This window comes from Mauremys mutica, chromosome 6, assembly GCF_020497125.1.
Source record: "Mauremys mutica isolate MM-2020 ecotype Southern chromosome 6, ASM2049712v1, whole genome shotgun sequence".
NCBI classification, from domain to species: domain Eukaryota; kingdom Metazoa; phylum Chordata; order Testudines; family Geoemydidae; genus Mauremys; species Mauremys mutica.
The window spans coordinates 94159074-94179927 of NC_059077.1; the positions used below are offsets into that span (position 1 = coordinate 94159074).

The window sequence follows — 20854 nt, forward strand, 5'->3', positions numbered from 1 at the left end:
ACACCGTTTGAGACTTACCTTTCTTCCCCTAAAATAGCATATAACTTTCTCACTTTACAGTACTTAACAATATGGGCTTCCACTATGCTACCGTATTCCTGAAATATCATCCAAGTCTTCTATTGTTCACTAAGGTGATGTTCAACCCTGTTCAGAGGGCCAGCACAACAACTATGGACCCCTTAAATTACATTGTCTCTCTATTTTGAGGATATATATGGTACATAGAGTTTGTACTGGTCTTCTTCATAGGGATGAATTCCAGCCTTCAGGCATGCTTCAATACAAGCTAACTGCCTTGGTTTAAACCAGTGGATCTTACTGAATACAATTGAGGTCATTTTCTTCTTTTCGGAGGCTTTTCTCAGTGTCAGCAGACTTACTGGATTTTAGGGATGATTGGGTCTAAATATTTGCTTTTAAACAAAATATGCTGAGACTCACTGTCTCCCTTTTAGGCTGTATTTGTATAAAAGAAGATTATTTATCTTACAGAAAACAATTAAAATCGATACTACTCATACCGTTTTTCCCTTTTGATCTTGCTTGCTTGTAAGAAGCAACACCGTTATCTTCATGACAATTGTAAAAGCTAATGGTTGGATTTTGCCACCCTTACTCACACTGAGTAGCACTTTGATCCATGACAGTCCCATTGATTTCAACTGAGTTATTTGAGAAATCAGACACTAATCAACATGAGCAAGAGAAGCAGAGCCTGCCCCAAACTAACACACATAGCTGGGAACTAGTGAGTCCTCTGAATCTAGAAAGAACATCAACTTTCCTATAATATTTAGGGTTCTGTTTTAATATAAACTAAGGGTAATGAGAAGAAATTAAGACAAATAAGCATGGAGATTTAAGTTTACTATTTTAAATTAAGAATTTGACCTTGTTCCTAGAAATTCCTATGTCATCTCTATTGCACAAAATTTCAGAAATTCTATCATTCTGCATGCAGAAAGCATCTGGTGAGATTCAGCTCAGTCTTACACTCTGTCTCACTATGTAGTTAAACAGTATTCTGCCTTTGACAGGGGAAAACTATTCATTATTATCTTCAATAAACTAATATATCAGGCCAGAGTTTTAAAACCTGCCCTCCCTTTTTGTGACTGAGATTATTTGCAAACTCCGTTGATGTAATACAGACATACAAACACCTGATCTGTGAGCACTTTCAGGTACTTAATATCTAACATTGCCTGGATACACAAATAATTACAGGTGCCACAAAGGAGGCCAGGTATGAGCCAGGCTAAAAATCAGGCCCACTGTGTACAAATGTTCAACTGAATAGAATACTGACCAGAATTATTGATAGAATAATTAAACATTTACAAGTACCATTTCTATGTCTTAAGCATTTTATACAACATCCAATGGATATATTCTGCAGTAATGGTCCCAGACATGAGGGATCTGATTCTCCACACCATTACATAGATCTTATATCAGCTCTGTTAAAATTGAACCAATTTAACAGAGTGGAGGATCAGGCCCTAAGTTTTATCATCAAGATGTGGCAGGTTTTTGAAGGGTGATTACTGTAGAATACTGCACCATTTCCTTAATAAAACAGAAACTGCTAATAAAATGGATAAAAGAATAAAAATCCTTCAAATTATGTATCTATCAGTTTCATTGTTTGGAATTCCCTCCACACAAAGGAACTCCGCAAGTGAAGGGTGGATTTAAAAACCATATAAAAAAAGCCCCATAAATCATGGGTGAAAAGAAGCCAAGAGGAAAGGGGAGACTTGTAGGAGAGACATGAGCTAGCGCAGTAGATTTCAGTCTTGGAGCACCCTGCACAGGAGAGTCTGGTCTCACCAAGTGGCCTGGAAGAAGGACTTGGATCCACAAAGGGACTTTGGCTTTGCAATACTCAGCATTGCAATGCCTAACTTTTAGGCACCTAGAAAAATCACTGCAACAACACTATGAACCACAAAGCCTGAGTTAGGCACCTGGGCTCCCTACACAATGAATGGGGAGAGACAGTGGCCTAAGAATGAAATCCACAAAAACCAGCAAGCTAGGTGGGGAGCCACCTAAGCTAACAAATGGGAGATGCCAACAACAGGGGTGCATCTTAAGACCCGCTCCTCTTAGGGAGTTTGACACATAAGTATGGCTGTAGGGAGGTATCTATCTGCCTATCCCAGTGGTTAGAGCACTCACTAGGGAAACCCAGGTTTAATTTCTCCCTCTGCCTCATGGGGAGGAAAGATATGAACAGAGGTCTCCCCACTCTCAGGAGCGTACTTTAGCCACTGAGCTATGGGATATTCTGATGTGTATGGCTCCCTCAATCTCTCATGTTGAAGTTGAGGATAAATAATTAAGGAGTCATTGGACTAGGAGAACTAGACCCTGGGTCTCCCAGGTGGTGCCTTAGCCAACAGGCTATAGAGTCATTCCCTTTGGTCCAGGGTGGTGGTTACAGAAGTTGTTCCTTTCAGAAAATAAATGTAAATTATATATACCTAAATTAATCCAACCTATGAGGTTTCTTAACTGTATTCTTTAAAAAAAAATCCATGCTATGATTATAATACATTCAAAGCAGAACAGAGAAACTGGCACTCACCAAAGAACTGGACCGGTGTAAATGGTATAGTCTGAGCAAGCCTCATTAAATTGTTCCTTTCAACAGCTGCAAACAAAATAGACAGTTTCGCTATGCTGGGCTAGCATTGGCTTGGCTGATTTTCAGAAATATTTGACAGTGTTTTATTGTAATATTACAAAAACAAGTACATTTTGTTGTGGCCAGCCTTTCCTCTAGCTATGTATATCACCTCTAGCACTATGACATCTGAGCATCAACCAAGTGATTATGGATTTATCCTCACAGTATCTAAGAAGCAGAGAAGTACTGTTAGCCCGAGTTTACAGAGATATGAACTGAGGCACAGAGATTAAGTGATTTGCCCAAAGTCACACAGGAAGTCTGTGGTAAAATCCAGAACTGAACCCAGATTCCATGAGTCCCATCCATTGCCACAGACACAAGTCCATCCTTGCATTACAAATGAAAAAAATTAACCCAGAAGCCTCCGAAAACATCTTATTTTTGTCAGCGTCTGGATTGCGTTGAAAAATATCACCTAATTAAATAACATGCCCCAATATATGCTGAGTCAAATTTGTCGCTGGCATAATATTATCAAAGTCAGTGGAGTTGTGCCTGTCCATGGAATGAAAAAATTGGATACTATTCATTGTAACTATGGCACAGTCTCTGAACTTCAGATAGCTGTATACTGGCTTATGTTTTATCCAAGGTTTCTCATGAAAGGGTCTAAGGAAGTGTGGTCTACAGGGACATCTGCTGGTAGGTTCTGGACAATTCTCCTCCTCACCCGAAAGCACAGAAACCTGCAGCTTTGTAGCAATCTCTGCGCATTTTCAATTTAGGAATAAAACAGCATAGTGGGCAATCAGTGTCCAAATGATTTATTCCCTGCCAGACTTCCAGTGAGTTCATAAGTATATAAACACAGATTAAGTAGTACAGTACAAATTAACTGAAGAAATCCACTCCAGCAAGCAAGAAGAAAGAGGGAAATTACAGTGAATACTGTACTTCATCAAGATGGGAGGTGACAGCTATGAACAAACCATTGCCCCTGTCTTTTCTGGGCATTACAGCTCAGTTCCTTAAGTTTTCATCAGTTGTGAAACTAAGAATTTTATTGCCAGGGCCTATTTTTTTTCCTTCATCATTTGCCAAAAAATACCTGAAATGGCCTCACTACAGTGTTAGATATGAAATTAATATACAGCTTTCACTAGGGGGAGGGGAGGGGTTCTCTAGTGTGACTCTACAAAGTGGGAGCCACAGATGATGACAGAAAAATAATTAATGTGCTTGTGTTACGGATTCACAGGGTCTGGTGTGCCAGACCCCTAGGATCCACACAGTTCCATATGGGCAGGCCCTTGGCCTCCATGACTCCGAAACTGGGCCTTTGCATGCTAGCAATTCTTGTCTCTCTCTCTCTGGCTCCCTGCAGCGAGTCCAGCCAACTGTGGGAGACTTGTTCTTTACCCTTTCAGGACACAATGTTCTAAGTATTTGCTGTGACACCAGGCAGCCTTTTCAAAGCAAGGTAACAATTTATTAGTCACCTGACATATAGACTCTGAAAGCCCTTAGGTCTATAGGAAAGAAAAGGTTAAGACATAGTCTAAACAGTCTAAATCCAGTGAGCCCTTGAGCCATGCTGCTGTAGGAACCATTTCTGCTTCCTTTCCCTGTCTCTGTTCCTTTGTCTTCAAGCCAGGTGAGAAGCCTATATCTCTAGGCATATGTCTACACAGCAACTAGACAACTCAGGCTCACAGTGCTTGGGCTGCAGGGCTGTCTCATTGCTGTGTAGACTTCTGGGCTCAGGCTGGTGCCCAGGCTGTAGGAGCCTGAGAGGTGGGAGGTTCCCAGAGCTCGGGCTCTAGCCTGAACTTGGAATAAAGTTACACAGCAGTGAAACAACTCTGCAGCCTGAGCCCAGGTCAGCTGTCATGGGCCAGCCACAGGTGTCTAGTTGCTGACTAGCCATACCCTATGAGCTCATCTGTTAACACAGCTACTTGACACCTTTCCCCTATTCTCCAGCGCCTTTGCTCTGCTCTTGGCTACTAGTGCCTAAGGGTATGTCTACACTGCAGTGCAAACCCAGAGTTAGTAGAACTTGAGTTAGCAGACTCTGGATTTGTTAACCTAGGACGTTAGTGTCTACATGCATTTGTAACCTCAGGTTAGGAATTGCTGAACCCTGGGTTCCAGCATCTACACTGCATTATGTGGACTTGAGTCCAACCACTCATACCCTAGGGTTCCTATTGCCCTCCCAAAATGTGGCCGCTCTAGCCCTTTATTTATTGTGCAGTGTGGGAAAACTTGACTGTCCACCAAACCTGACTGTCCAGAGAACAAAGAAAGTCCAATTGTGGGATTGTGGAATGCTTTTAGTGGATGCCCAGAGCATGAGTCCTGTGGGGCTGCATCTACACTGCAAATCAATAGGGCTTGAACCCTGGGTCCCATCTTGGCACAGGCTTGGACCCTCCACTCACATGGGATCCTAGGACTCTGGGTCAGCACAGTTTATGTGTAGATAAATGGAAGGGGGGTTAGGCTTGAGCCTGAGTGCGAACCCTGGGCTTACATTGCAGTGTAGACATACCCTATGTGTGAACATCCCAGACGTTAAGATTGCCATTGTCTCTTCTGGATCCTCCATTCAATGCATAGGCTGTATTCAGTTTGCTAGTGACTCTGATCTCCAATCAGATAGCTACATGAGTCCAACATCTTGTCCCTTTCATCTATATTCAATTAATATTAGTACAAAGCACAGAGGGAAACTGAGGCATGCATAAGAATAAAAAATATTACCAGAATTTCTACAGCTTAACAATGGGTGCAGTTGCTCAGCTGTCATTCAAGTACCTCCTGCTTACCAGAATAATGATGGTGCAGGTCCTGAGGTGTTTTCAAGGAGACTGAGATTTCTGAAATTATTTTTAAAGGACCATTATGTTAATTATTGTAGCAGAGATAAATGCATGATTTTGAATTTATTCCCTTCAAGTTTGTCATGAAACAGATTAATCAGAATTACTGGCTCAGCATTCTAAAGAGAGGAATCACTAATTGACGTTAAGTATGTTATAATGTATGGTATGTTGGCAGTTTTCAGTTATCAATTTAATATAGCCATCCGACTTATTTATATAAGGAAATGAAGGGAAACTAGCAATATTAACCTCAAGGACATGTCGTTTCTCTAAGCCAATTACACCTCTGGGATGTTAAAAGCACTTTGCTGTCCATCATGCTTCACAGAATCCCAAAGGCATGATTTTTGCAACTCTATACTCAGTCATTAAGCATTCTATTAACTGTGCTATTACATTAAAGTTATAATAATACAGGTCCATTAACCCATGACATCTAAAATGCTGTAAAAATATAAACAAGTAATTTATTGGCAAAATTAATTTAAAGAGACACTGTCAGGTCAAATTTGGTCCCAAATCTATGCTTTATAAAACAAGCTTTTACATTACCTAAGACTAATAGAAATGTTTCCATTATATATTTTAGTTCATTTTGTTCCAGAGAAAAAGGAAGTTTACTTACCTTATAGTAACTGGAGTTCTGTGTATTCACCATGGGTGCACATGCTCTCTATGTGCCCAGGATCAGCTATACTTTATATTTGGGAAAGATAGTATAAGGTGGATCTGTAATAAGGGCCCCAAGTTTGCCTATCTTTCTGATTGAGGTGATAGCTCTCCTCATGGTTATCTTCATTGCTAAACATAATAGGAAGCAGGAGGCCAAAGTTCAAACAGTGAGTTCCTTTAGGTACAGAGAACCAGATTCCAGCTCCTAGCCAGCACTGACCTTGACACCACCGGGAATGTTCCCATAATGCATTTTTTTTAAATTGTTGTAGGATGGGTAAAAATTGAACATTTTTTCCGATGTGGGATCGAAAGCATTAAAGGCTGCGAGACATACTCACTGTGATCTCAGTGAGAGGCCCAAAGATTTTAAGGAGAGAAGATAGTCCAGGATAAGGGAAATTCCAACCTCTTCTGGGGACAATTGATTTTCATGGTACCAAAGGGGAAAGAGCTTCCATTTGGCTATGTAACACATCCTTGTGGAGGGCTTCCTGCTATTGAGGAAGATGGCTCAACCTTCTTCAAGCAGGATCTCTCTAACCCCATTACCCATCCAAAAGCCACGCTGTCAGATGCAGAGGTGCGCGGTTGTGATAGTAGATTTGGTGATGTCTGTAAGTGAATGCATGGATGGGAGGTCACCTGGAGAGCCATCGTAACTCAAAACTGTTTCAGCCACCAAGGAGCGATTAAGATTACTGTCACCTTGATTTTCCTGCAGATGCATGGTAGGAGGGAGATGGGAGGAAAGGCATACATCAGTGGATCTGACCACTGTATTAGGAAGGCATGCCCTCTAGAGCTGCATCCCTGTGCATTGCGAGAACAGTAAATTCTTGTTTGCCTGGGTTGGCAAAGAGGTCCCAAGGGTGGGAATTGCCACTGAAGACAAATCCATTGTGCCATGGATGAGTGGTATTTCCATTCATGGCTCTCATGAAAATGCCTGATGAGGCTATATGTTAAGGAGTTCATTATCCATGGTAGGTGCGCTACCAAGAGGGTGATAGGACTCTGGAAGTACCAATTTCATATCTGTGCCACCTCCCTGCAGTGTGGTGTGGACCAGACTCCCCCGCTCTTTATATAGTAAACCAGGAGTCAGCAACCTTTCAGAAGTGGTGTGCCGAGTCTTCATTTATTCACTCTAATTTAAGGTTTTGCATGCCAGTAATACATTTTAACGTTTTTAGAAGGTCTCTTTCTATAAGTCTATAATATATAATTAAACTGTTGTTGTATGTAAAGTAAATAAGGTTTTAAAAATGTTTAAGAAGCTTCATTTAAAATTAAATTAAAATACAGAAGCCCCCAGACCGGTGGCCAGGACCTGGGCAGTGTGAGTGTCACTGAAAATCAGCTTGCGTGCTGCCTTCGGCACGCATGCCATAGATTGCCTACCCCTGTAGTAAACCATGGTCATATTGTTTGACCTGACTTTTATGAGTGAATTGGATGAAAGGCAGGAATTGCTGAAATGCTCGGTGTACTGCTCATAGCTGGAGGTGGTTGATGTGGCACATGGACTCTTGTGGCATCCAGGAACCCTTAGCTGTGTGGTTGTTCAGGATATGTATAGATTGCTAGGTCCTTGATCAGGGCTGGAGGAAAACTTGCTGGAGTCTCTGGTATGGAATCTGTCAATGCAGGCTTGGCCATGTGGGTGGTACTGCCAGTGCAAATGGTGAGCACTCTTTACAGTCCTTGCACACTTTAGTGGTTGGTTCTGGAGCACAGGGAGTGCCTGGTACCATTGATGCCTGCCCACATTACCCTGGAGCTCCAAGCACTCCAACTCTGAGGTGTGGAATGCAGATTTGACCCACCTCTTAGGAGGATGCCTCTGCTTAGCCTCATCATGCTTCCACGTCACAGAGTCTTTGGGCCTGGTAGAGGAGTCCACCACTGCTGACAGGGCACAGCTCAGCAGCTCTGGCCAATGGGGCAAGGAATGATCTGACTGCTGTCTCATGGCAAGTACCATCTCATGCCAATGGAGTCTGAACTCCTAAGACTGCCTAATCCATGAGACAAAACAGCGGCAGATCTCACACTTCAATGTGACGTGTGATTCCCTTGGGCAGTGGAGGCAGTTCTGCAGGTCACTCACCAGAAAGACCTGGGGGCAGGAAAGGAAAGGCTTGAAGCCTGAGACCTTGGGGATAAATGCCCAGGCTTTGGGGGAATAACAGGAGGAAACATCCCAAACCCCAATAACTAACTACACTAAGACATAACTAGCTAGACTATTTACAAGAGTAGAGTTTTGAACAAGCTATGGCATATAGACAGAGGAGAGTTCAGTCCCAGACAATGAGCAGTAGATGAGAAACTGAAGAGGCGGTTGCTGTGTGGTGCCACTTATGCCCTTGCTTTGCAGCACAAGTTGACATAGCAGCAGACCCACATACACTGCTACTGAAAAAATTCTGTTCTGGGTGCACAGACCCAGAGTGAATACCCATAGGGACCAACACTTTAAGAAAAACAGTTACTTGGTTGCACTGGTGGGACACTATCAACTTGAAAATCATATTTGTCTACAATTTTTCTACTATTGTTTTGTACAAACAATTTGTGTACAATTATTATAATTGAAAGAAGTTTCGCAAAAATGGTTTATTTGTTTACTTTACTATTTGACAGCACATTTCCACAGTTGTTGTGATGCTGAAGATCATTCAACAAGTTCTGCCAACAGCAGCAGAGTTGAAACTGAAACTGTAGTCACAGCAGGGATGTACAGGAAGAAGAGGGAGCATTCAAAATATTTGGTGTTGTTCTTGACCGGGGTGGCGGAGCCTTCCCAAAAGTGGGGGGCCAGGGGCCCCAGCCCCCACTCCCTCTGTGTCTCTACCCCTGCCCCCTCCTTCCTCCCGAGGCCCAGTCCCTGGCGGGCCGGAAGCCAGAGCGGGCCGAGGAGCTGTGGACTCTCAACCTGCCCAAGGTGAGGGGGCCGAGAGCAGTTCCCAGCCCATGTCCCCACCCCCCGAGTCCGCTGCCCATGGCAGGTGGAGGGTCCATGCTCCGCACAGCTGCCTGGGCAGCTGTTACTCCAACCCAGCTTTAGCTGGGGTTGGGGGGCCTTGGAGCCGCTGCTGCAGCCCGGCCATGGTAAGAGCCACCAGGGAAGCAATGGGGAGCCGCAGACCCTCCGTCTGCCCTGGGCAGGGGTCCTGCTAGGCGAGGACACGGGCCAGGGGCTGCTCTCGCCCCCCAACCCTGGGCAGGTGGAGGGTCCATGGCAGCCCACAGCTGCCCGGGCTCCCCAACCGGGCTCCAGTTGCCAGCCTGGCCAAGGGGATAGGGCCCATGGAGAAAAGTGGATGGGCCAGGCCCCTCCACTTTCAAAAAGTGGGAGACCTATGGCCCCCTGTCCCCCTCTCCCCCCCACCCCCCGTTCTGGCACCCCATTCTTGATTCCATCCAAAATTCTCTTGTAATGATAGGAGGACACAAAATACCTTAAAAACCATTTTAAGGAATTAAAAGCCAGTCTGCTCTTCAAGAAACTTGCATCTTTAAAAATAATCAGTTGCGACAAAATTCAACTTGACAGTGTCTCTTTAATATGTGACTGTAGCATCTGCAGCCCAAATACCCATTGTACTACCCACTGTGAACATAAACTTGACTAAAAAAGGCTACATACAAAAGTTCTACATTTGTTGGACAAAGTCATCCTTCAGATTCTTGAGTGAATATCAAAGATGTTTGAAAATGTATTTACCATCTTTGACATTGAACTCCTGCACTGACAATGCCACAGTGGACCTGATCCTTCAAGGAGAGTTCCACATGCAGAGGAATTGCAGAACTGAACCCAATACCATTTACCAGAGAGATGGCTGCAATCGTGACTGTGCTTAGAAACACATTTTCCCCGCATTGTAATCCGAAATGTTATGCCAGACTTAACCATCAGATATATGTCAAGCTTCCTATTTAATCCAATGGAACTCTCTTGCAGTCCAAAGGATAGAATTCATCTGTCTCTTTTTAAGTACAGCGCAGTTAATTCCTGCTGAAAAGTGTGTGATATTTTATATTACTCGGCTGAGCAAAATCGATGGACATTTCTTTTAGCCTGGGGGAAACATATCACATTATTTGTAGTTAACTGTAAAGATACAATTCTTTATGCTGGGTATTAATTATTGTTAACCCTCTTCCTGTTTACCCTCCATGCTTACAATGGAATCACTTCTCCTCTGGTTATGTATTTCAGAATTGTAAAAGTAGGATTTACAAATAAGAATTAAAGACAAGTAATAATCAATCAAAAACTTACTGTCAATGCCTTTTGAACTTCTCAACCTGTTTTAGAATCAAGCATAGGAAATTATGCTTCAAACTTTTCTGTGATTAAACAAGCAATGACATGAAAGGATTTGAACTATGTGAATTCAAACTCACAAAGATTTAAACTCACTTCATAAAACACAAGAACCACTAGCATAAAGTTGTTTTTGCTTTGACATACAGCTGATCACTTGTTTGTGCTTACAATTCTGGGTCACTGTCTTCTTTAGATAACAACAATATTGTTTAAAGAGCACTTCAATCAGATATGAGTGGTGGGTGGGTGGATTGTTTGCTTTTTAATTTTAACCTACGTTTTGATGTGCTGGCTGGTATGTGTCCCACTGCCCACTACTGGAAGAAATCAGACTTGCTCAATTTTTTGCAGTTGCCTTGCACTTTGTTAGCTGATCTTTAGGGAGGCTATACTGTAAACCCTACTGCTACTGATATTTAGCAGTCTCTGTTGCTTCAAGTTAGGGTAATCAGAGAGCAAGTGTGAAAAATTGGGATGGGGGTGGGGGAGTAATAGGTACCCATAGAAGACAAAGCCTGAAATATCGGGACTGTCCCTATAAAATTAGGACAACTGGTCACCCTACCTCAAGTTGATGGAAGCTTTTTGCTTGAGGGAGGGGGTAAAAAGACAAAAGATTATGGGCATGATTCTCCTCTTACACAGGAGTAAATCAAGAGTAATTATACTGAAGTCAGACCAGTGTAAGTGACAGCAGAATCAGGCTCTGTGAGTTCAGTTCTCAGTTTAGCATGTATGCAGGGTGCCTACTGCCTGCAAGTATGCCACAATGGACTGTTAAAAAAGAACAGTATTTTTCCTCTCATGTTGAAATCACGTGGAATGTGGCAATTGCTTTGTGCCTTTTATTTATTTTATCAGGGATGTTACTAAGTAGTGGGGATGTATACTGCAGTGATGAACTCGAGAGAGAGAGGGAGAAAGAGAAGCACACACGAAAGTATCCCAGATATTAAGACAATTATCAAGCAAGCTGAAAAAACATCCAAGAGGTTTGAAGAAATAAACAAGAAAACTGAAGACACTTTTCAAGCTAGTATGATTTTATTTCACTTTGATCAAAGCTTAACCACCACCAAAATCTCTTTATAGAAAGCAAGCCAAATATTTTGCAAATGCAGACAGACTTATTGCCAATGCAGAGTTGGTAGAAAGGATTTTAAATCAGAGAATGACAGCCTTTCATGATTTTTGTTATTTTAAAAAGAAATATACAATTTATGCAGCAAAAGCAAATGTTGCCTTTCATACTCTAGAAGATTAGAATAAGTAGTTAAGATGCTGTGGTGACTGAATGAGAAAATTAGATAATACTGGGATAAAAAAAAGATAAAAGTATTGATGTTCTTTCTAAAATTAGAAGTTATATTGGAATTATTAACCTTTTATAATTAAACAATAAACCTTTATTTTATTGAAAAAAGTCTATTGCCTGAATCCTTCATTTTACGTATGCACAAATTCCTCATGCTAATTGTGCTATAGAACTAAAATGGAAATCTGCAATATCTACAGAACTGGGTTACAATAGAGTCTACTTTTGTAGGTATGCGGCAAGTATCTTAAAATAGTTAGGAATACATACGAGGAATTCCTGCTCAGATTATTCTTCCTGGTGGTCCCAATCATGCTATTACTCAAATCCTGAGAATAAGAAAAATTATGTTACAGGTACATTCTATATATCACTGGCCTACGTACATAATCAGAGCAACTCAAAGCTACCAATCCTGCAAACACATATGCATGTACTTAATTTGACTACCATGAGTGGTCCCACAGAAATCTAAGGGTTTCATAGCACTATTAAACCTACACTGATTTGGAACATGAAATTGTCCTGGTTACAGTTTTCCATAGAATCTCCATGCATTTAGGTAGATAGTAGAATAATTTAAATGATCCAGCTATATCAGACTGCACTGTGGAAAAATTCTAAGTGTATGTGGAAGGATTTTGCAGTTTAAAAACTATTAGGGAATTTCCCTTTATAGCAGAAAAATGAAATATATGAAATATAAATATTTCATGGATAAGTTCTTTAAAATGTGTCCTACAGTGTTACACTAGCAAGGGGTGATAATTGGGGGATTTGCTTAACAAAAGCTTATGTTCAAATACATTTGTTAGTCTCTAAGGTGCCGCAAGTATTCCTGTTCTTTTTACTGTGTCTCGGTTTTCCCTATGTGCTGCATGTTTAACGAGGTGGTGGGAGAGGGTGTTTGTTGTTGCAGAGGACCAAGTGAGACCTCGCCTAGCTGCCTGGACCCTGGACAATGGCTTGGACACAGTGGATCAGGAGGCCCACCCCATCTTGGAAGCCAGATTGGTTTGCCCAGTGAGAGAACAAAGGGCAGAAGAGAGAAGGTCCAGGTGTTCTGGTTGTCCAGGAAAGAATACAAAAGATGAAGGAAGGGCTTTTGGGGAAGGTGATATAAGGAGGTTGGCTAGAAATAAGTTGCTTCTGGATTGGTATAAAGAACAGCCTGAGCCCACCTGGACGCTGCACAGGCCCAGATGGACAATGCTGAAATTTTCTATGTTAGATGCCCTAAGAACTTTCTGTGCTGTGTTCAGATGTACAATAAACCCTTCTTTTTTACACTGGCTGAGAGTGACTGCAATCTAGAGATTGGGGTTGCATTGCTGTGTCACGGTGTGGAGGCCCCGGGGTTCCAGAGTGAATGGACTCCCTGAGGGGGCTCACAGAGAGATATAGGCATGCTGAAGGCTCAGAGGTGCAGTTCCAAGAGGTGGTAGAGCCCAAGGCTTATTGCGCCAGAGTGTGACTCCTGAGGTGGGCTGTCAAACTGAAGAGGCTTCCTCCCAGGGACCATACAGAGCTGAGAGAGCATGGGTCCTGCGAGGCCATGACACAAAGAAAACACATCACACATCTAACAGTTTGAAGCACCAAGCATGGTGTATTTTTAAGAACTTTGGAGTTTGTCAATATGATATTTAGATTTTATATGTTTCATTTTGGTCAGTCAAAGGTTCTTAGTCCCTTTAATAGTGCAAAACCTTCCAGCTACATCAGGGAAAATGCTCCTATAGGACAATCTGACTTTGGGATATTCTCATGTATTAGTCAGATATGTCAATATTCCTCTGAAAACATCTGACCAAGGCAAATTCTTTTCCCCAAAAAAAGAGTGCACCAGGATTCAAAAAGATCAGAGACAAGCTTTTAAGACAAACTAGATAAAACTCATCTTTAAATATTACCTTAATTTAGTTTTAAAATTAACTATCTCAGATGTTCTCCCATGTTTTAATCCAGGAGATTACCTTTTGCATGAAAGTTCCGCTGGTAACAGGTCACCTCCCCACCCACAATCCATTGGTTTGTTCTCAAAATGTTTAATCTTGTTAGGCATAAGGAAAGACCAATGTTGATCCACAGATTGGTCTGAGGAGCACTAACCCAGGGAAAACTCATTTCTTAAAAATAGATTATGCCCTGTTTTAAAGATTTATTGAGAAATTGATTTAATCCCAAAATTAACGTTTTACAGAATCTAGGATCAGTATAAATGTTTCTATAATTTCTTTTTCTTCAATATAAAAATCTTTTGTTTAAACTTGCTCTGTTGTGTTTGGAACTCAAACTACAACACTCTGATACTACAGGAAAGTCAAACAGTGAAACTGACTAGAAACAAAGGTTTGACTATCTAGTCTACTTTCATTGCCACCACTGAACATCCTAGCTCCATCTTCTTTGGAACCCCCCTTCAGGTAGTTGAAGGCTGTTATCAAATCTCCCCTTCCTCTTCTCTTCTGCAGACTAAACAAGCCCAGTTCCCTCAGCCTGTCCTCATAAATCATGTTCCCCAGCCCCCTGATCATTTTCATTGCCTTCCGGGGGACACTCCCCAATTTGTCCACATCCTTTCTGTAGAAGGGGGCCCAAAACTGGACGCAATATTCCAGATGCGGCCTCACCAGGGTTGAATAGAGGGGAATAATCACTTCCCTCAATCTGCTGGCAATGCTCCTACTAATACAGCCCAATATGCCATTAGCCTTCTTGGCAACAAGGGCACACTGCTGACTCATATCCAGCTTCTCATCCACTGTAATCCCCAAGTCCTTTTCTGAAGAACTGCTGCTTAGCCAGTCTGTCATATAAGGTTGCAAATCAGTTCTTATAAATCATAATTTTTAAAAGACAGAGATTAAGAAAACCACACTAAATACAGTAGGAAACACCTTTGCACTAGAACAAATATTTAAATCTCACTTTGCATACAATAAATATTGTCACCTAATAGCTAAGAAGATGAACTTGCCAAAGGTTGCCTTCGTTCTCTAATCACCTCTGCTCACACATTCAACATCAGACTGTGTATTTGCTTAATGGCCTAGAGAATTACTAATAAATGCTCACCTTTCTGACCATCATCTTCACACACACTCCCATTTCATGATTCACTAGTTTAATATCCTACTTTATTAATTGTTGCTAAGTGTTAAAAGCTATTAATTATTCATTTACTACCACAGATGTTCCCTGCCAGCATGAAATGAAATTTCGCACACATCAAATGGTGTCTCGTTAGACAGAAGCTCAGCTGATGAAAATCAGTGTAGCTCTAAGGAAGCCACAATAATTTATATGAAGATTTGGCCCATGATATGTCCTCAGGTCTTACCTCTTGAGACTGCCTCAGAGAGTCACAGATTTGCAAAGAGTGCCTACCAGTTTCTTGATTTTTCATTTTCTGATGCATATAACTGAGACGTTCCAAACCTAATCAAGAAAGTAATCAAAGAAAATATATTTCTAAAACTGAAATGAAAAGCATTATTACTGTAAAATAAACACCATAAAATATCTGTATGATGCATTACTCTAGAAGCCAACAATATAAAAGCAACAATGGAATTTCACAAAACTGAAGTAGATTGTTCCCACTTTCTGTTAGCCTACAGGTTCCAATAGCCCAGGCCTTCTCATACTGTGATCTATAGAGCACCAGTGCTCCATGGTGCTTTCCCTGGTGGTCTGCAAAACGTAATCTAAGAGCTGTGTAGAGACAGAGTCAGGAGATAAAGTGATCTGTGGGAGGATCTCACTCTTAAAATGAGGCCTGTATAAGGTATAGCAGTGATTCTCTAGCTCTTTCAAGAGTCCGAAATGTCATTCCTTAGAACTTGACCTAGACCTGAAGAAGAGCTCTGTGTAGCTCAGAAGCTTGTCTCTCTCAAGAGAAGTTGGTCCAATTAAAGATATTAACTCACCCACCTTCTGTCTCTAATATCCTGAGACCAGCATGGCTACAGCTACACTGGACGCATTACTTAGAATTTATCACTCAAATACAGGTGACATAAATTTACTTCTCAGTGAAGAATGTATTCTGAGCAATGACATTGAGTAATCTAAGAATTTTTGGCCAATTATCCATTATGCTGCAAATGGAAAATGGAAGGTTGGTACATCAAATGGATTAAAATTACCAAAAAAACAGCTAATATACCAATGTATACAGTATCATAGTAATACCTATGGCCATAAACCTCTTCAAAAATTACCAATAACAGCTAGATTGTGCTTGTACAGTGAGATGCTGTGATATTCCAGAAATTCTCCAAGCCAGGAATCATGCCTCACAGAGACACAGTTCCATTCCCTAATCCCTGTTTAGTCCTAAACGGTAGTAATCTGCTACAGTACCACAACAATAGCAAGTTACTACCCCAACTCCTGGAACAGCTCAACTGTGGTGGCCAGCAAACTGGAGGAAGATGGATCCCAGGCTCCACCCACTCCATGCTTCTGTCTGCCCATCCCTTTGAGTGGGGGGAATGAGTGTGTGTAGTGTCTGCTCACAATCTGACCCTATAATTTGCCTCCCGAGATGGTAGTGATTGGTGACACTTTAGGCTGTTACTGGTTTATTCAGGAGTTCTGAGCTTCATCAGCTGAAGAATGTTACATACTTAGCTGATTGAAATTAGATACAGTTAGCCAGTTCTTGTTGTATTTGTCTTCACCCAAGAAACAGCTTTCTGCTGGTTCTGAGCTCATTTGGGTGCTCTGGGGACAACCATCCACTGTAATCACCTGGCATGGGACAGAAAAAATTGTACTCAATATTATAAGACAAGCAGCTCTGCAGCTCCTATGTGGCATGATTCTTAGAACCATTGCAAGAGGAATACCAACAATAATTATTTTTACTTGCATCAGGTCTCAAAATGCTTTACAAACAATGTGAAATATGTCTCAAAATACCTCCATGAGAAAGACAAGTGCAGCATACCCTTAGTTATCCTAACCTCCCCTATCCAAACACCCCTGGAATGCCCCTGGTGCCCTGTTTCAGATTTCAGACCTTCAGAAAAAATGATGCTGAAGTAATAGAAGTGGTTTATCAGTTTTGCCCAAGGCCAAACAATTGAACAGGGGCAGTTCAGGGACCAGGGCCGGCTCCAGAGCCCAGCGGGGCAAGCTCCTGCCTGGGGCGGCCCTTTCCCGGGGGGGCGGCAGGCTGGGCCGGCGGACCTGCCGCAGTCATGCCTGCGGGAGGTCCACCGGAGCCCCGGGAGCAGCGGACCTGCCGCAGGCATGACTGCGGAGGGGACGCTCAGCCGGCGGCTCCAGTGGACCTCCTGCAGGCATGACTGCGGCAGCTCAACCGGAGCCGCTGTACCTGCGAACCGCCCGCAGCTGCGGGAGGTCCAGCCGAGCCGCGCGACCAGTGGACCCTCTGCAGTCATGCCCGCGGGAGGTCCGCTGCTCCCGCGGCTCGGGGGCGCCTCCCGGGCATGACTGCTTGGGGCGGCCAAAAACCTAGAGCCGCCCCTGTCAGGGACAAGGAAGAGCAGAGGCTGTGAGGGAAGCAAAGCTGGCTGAAGTGCTTATATGGTAAAGCAATTCCGCACATAATATTTTGTGGAACAGCAGAAAGGAACTTGAAGGTTTTGGTGTCCTGTGGGTCTTTCAGATAACTCAGGTTACACTGTATTATTCTTCCCTTACTATAGATTGGTAAACTGAAACACAGAGAATTGATCAATATTAGCTGGCAAGTGACAGGGCAGAGGATGAAACCTAGGGTTTTCTCTCTCCTAGATTCCAGCTCTAGCCACTATGAAATACAATAATTGAGAAAAATATATTCTGTATTTGCTACATGTTGCAGAAAACACATTGCACATGTATAGAAAACGTTACAAAGCTGGTCAGCTGATATTTAAAATGAAAGTCCTGTGACTTTTTAATACACAATCTTTAAAATATAATTGTTTATCATGCTGTCTAGTGATGGGAATCATCACTTCAGGGTTCTATTCATAACTCTGGTAAGGCTGCACAATAAGCCATTATTAAGTAAATGAGTTAAACCTTCCTCAGCCTCAGTTTTTTCATCATTAAAATGGGGATAACCAATCTCCAGCTCACAAAGATGTTGGGAATCTGTTTGTAAAAAAATACTGATGCACTCCACATTCTCTTAAAAAGCAGCTAGGACTCAGGGAATGGGGGCATTGGGTTGCTGTGGGTCAGAGGCAAAGAAGGGGCTTTTCTTTTTTTCTGTGCAGGCTCCCGTCAGAAAAGCTTGGATCTTGACTATCAGCAGCTGGGCATGATTGAAGCTGCTCCTTTCTTCTGTCCCAGCCGTTATTCAAGTGCACCCTCCCAAACCCTTGCCTTAATCAGGAAGTGAGGACAGAGTCTTTACCACACAAAACTGATCTAGGGCCTGATCTTGCACCCTTTGAAATCAATGGTAACCTCTCACTGACTTCAGTGGGTGCAGGATTGAGCCACTAATTATAAATAAAGATAATTTAAACAAAAACAAAGCAAGACAATAGATTTGGGATTAATTATTTAGGGGCTTTCCAGTTTGGTCATGACTGCAGTACTTTTCCAGGGCTAAAACCCTAGTGGGCGTTAATGCTAACTTTACTATCCCCTACTACAATACTGTCACTAAAGAGCTACCAAAGCATATTAAGAACATGGCATTCAGCTTACACCTGTACCTACCGGCACCTGAAGCGTTTTTTGTTTCTTCTTCTCCTTCTGGGATTGTCTGTCTCTGTTCTGTTGTTTTGCTTCTGTCCACACAGACGGGATCAACTCAGCAGATTTTGATAGCTCTGAGGGTAAAGAAAAACAAAATTAAATTATTATACAACAGAGATTTGATTAGAAAGTGAAGGTTCGATAAATAATATTAAACTGAAGAATAGTCTCCATCCTTTCCCCCATGCAGTTCCCCAAACCTCAGTGAAAGATGCTATCATAATATAATATTTTAATATTACTACCTTTGGTTTTGCAGGTCTTCCCCACTTTCTCTCCCTTGCGGGATTGAAAGCTGCTGCTCTTGTGGAAAGTCCAGTCTCTCCTGAGTGGGTTGATCCAGAAGATGGTGCTACGCTGGCCCATGGGCTCAGGCTCTGAGGTGTCACTGTCATATCCTGATTTGTCTGAGTTGTAGGAGAAGGATTTTGATGCTTTGATCTGGACATGCTGTGGAGTACCACGGGTGCAGTTGCAGTCACTGTTACAGGTGGAATGCATGCACGATTGCTGCCTATTCTCACTGCATAAAACTCCTTTTTCATCCCCTTCAGAGAACCCCCAGTTCACATAACCACCTCTGCTTTCCTCACTGGGGTTGTGTGAGGGCACTAAGGTCTCCCTGTCAGTGGCAGATGGCTGGGGACTCACAGAGTGCTCCACCACAATCCCATTATCCTTCTCAGATGGTAACTGAATAATGGAGTCCCATTGTCTCTCTTGGCAATTTTTTGCCTTTTTTTCAGTGAGATTAGTACTCTGCAAACTTTGGTGCAATACAGTGCTACCATGGTTATTTTGTTGCTTAGCTGCCAACTCATCTCGCCTGTACTTGGCAGGAGTGCTTGGAAGGGACAAATTCAAATGGACCTCTTCAGTGGAAGCAGCTCCCTGATGTGGGACCAAGAGGAACTGTCCATATCCAGGGGTTGATTTACTCTCAGAGGATACCCCAGAAGTGAGTGTGTCACTTTCTATTTCTTGCTTTTTCTGGATGCCTGCTATCTTCATGTCCTTGTAGTCCCCAGTTTCAACAGTGTGGCTATGGCACTCTGATGACCATTGACTTCTTGCCAAGTTCCTTAGAAGGGAAGGAGGCATGCTGTAGTAGTTGTAATTCTTATCATTCAAACATTCCAAACTGCTCAAAGTCTTTGAATACATGGCATTATTCCAGCTATGTGGCAGTTTCCTACAGGCTCGGTGCTTTGTCTCAGCCAGCAGGGCCTCTTCTACCTGCAACGTGTCTACAGCAGAAATGACTTTTAGGGTATCAACAGTCAAGGCAGAGAGGTCCTGCAGGTGTCCTAGCTGGCTGTCCAGGGAAAGCAAAGAGTCTTTGATGTAGAACACCTTCTCATGCACTTCCTTCAGCAGCAAAAACATCTCCTCCACTCTAGGGGAAAACACACCCATATTAAAAAAATAAACCAGAAATCTTTGTATTATTTTATTTCTTTATTCCAAATGATGAATGAAAACATTAAAACACAGAAAATCTTTACCATTCTCTAATTAAAACAATCCACTCCTATTTTTCTACCGTGATTTCCATCTTCATAAACACCTCCATCTGATAATAAACTAACCTGATTCATGATCTACACTCAGAATTACTGGGCTAAAAGCTAGAAAGCCTAAAATGAATTTTACACTGACTTTTCCCTGGGGGGGTAAATCTACTCTAATAATTAACACAATCAAATTAACCACCACTCCCTGGCACAAAGCTAATGATCAGGAGAACAAGAGAGAACTGGAAAAGATGGGTAAATTGCTTGTGAATCTTTGGAGGTCTCTTTCTTTCTTGTGAAAAAAAAACAACACACCTCTAAAAGAGCTCACAGGACTACAGATTAGTTTTTTTGATTTCTCACATATAAAAGCCTGGTGGGAAAAGAACTTTTTTCAAAGGATCTATCTATTTGCCACCTTGGTTCATATTTTATACATCTGAATGCTACCTTTTACTTTCTCTGTAGACTTCATCTGCCAGTCAAGCAAAGTATTTTAAGACCTTCAAACCCCTAATGTACATTGTGAGACGTTCCCAACCTGAAATGATCCAATAAATTAATTTTAACTAAATGATTTTCTTAGTTTTAGCTATAGATAGATTAGATCATATAATCTCTCCATATGTCATCCCACCAATGAACAAAGGCATTAAACTAGAGGCAGGCAGTACACAAGAGGAACTGCATTCTATTAGCAGCAAGGTATCTAAAGGATGCAGTGTTTCTGGAAACCTCCAAGAATCTAAATCA

At 42.1% G+C, this 20854-nt stretch overlaps 1 protein-coding gene across 1 annotated transcript in view; it reads right to left on the bottom strand.

The window, feature by feature from the left end:
- TRPM6 (transient receptor potential cation channel subfamily M member 6) overlaps window positions 1–20854 on the bottom strand; it is a 125542-nt gene that overhangs the window by 16876 nt on the left and 87812 nt on the right. The window contains exons 26-33 of the mRNA XM_045022164.1: window positions 18833–19983; window positions 18549–18661; window positions 16493–16616; window positions 15202–15299; window positions 12129–12187; window positions 10496–10521; window positions 5473–5523; window positions 2597–2662 (exon numbers count right to left, since the gene is read on the bottom strand). Coding sequence (XP_044878099.1) covers window positions 2597–2662; window positions 5473–5523; window positions 10496–10521; window positions 12129–12187; window positions 15202–15299; window positions 16493–16616; window positions 18549–18661; window positions 18833–19983 — 1688 coding nt within the window. The remainder of the gene's footprint in view (window positions 1–2596; window positions 2663–5472; window positions 5524–10495; window positions 10522–12128; window positions 12188–15201; window positions 15300–16492; window positions 16617–18548; window positions 18662–18832; window positions 19984–20854) is intronic.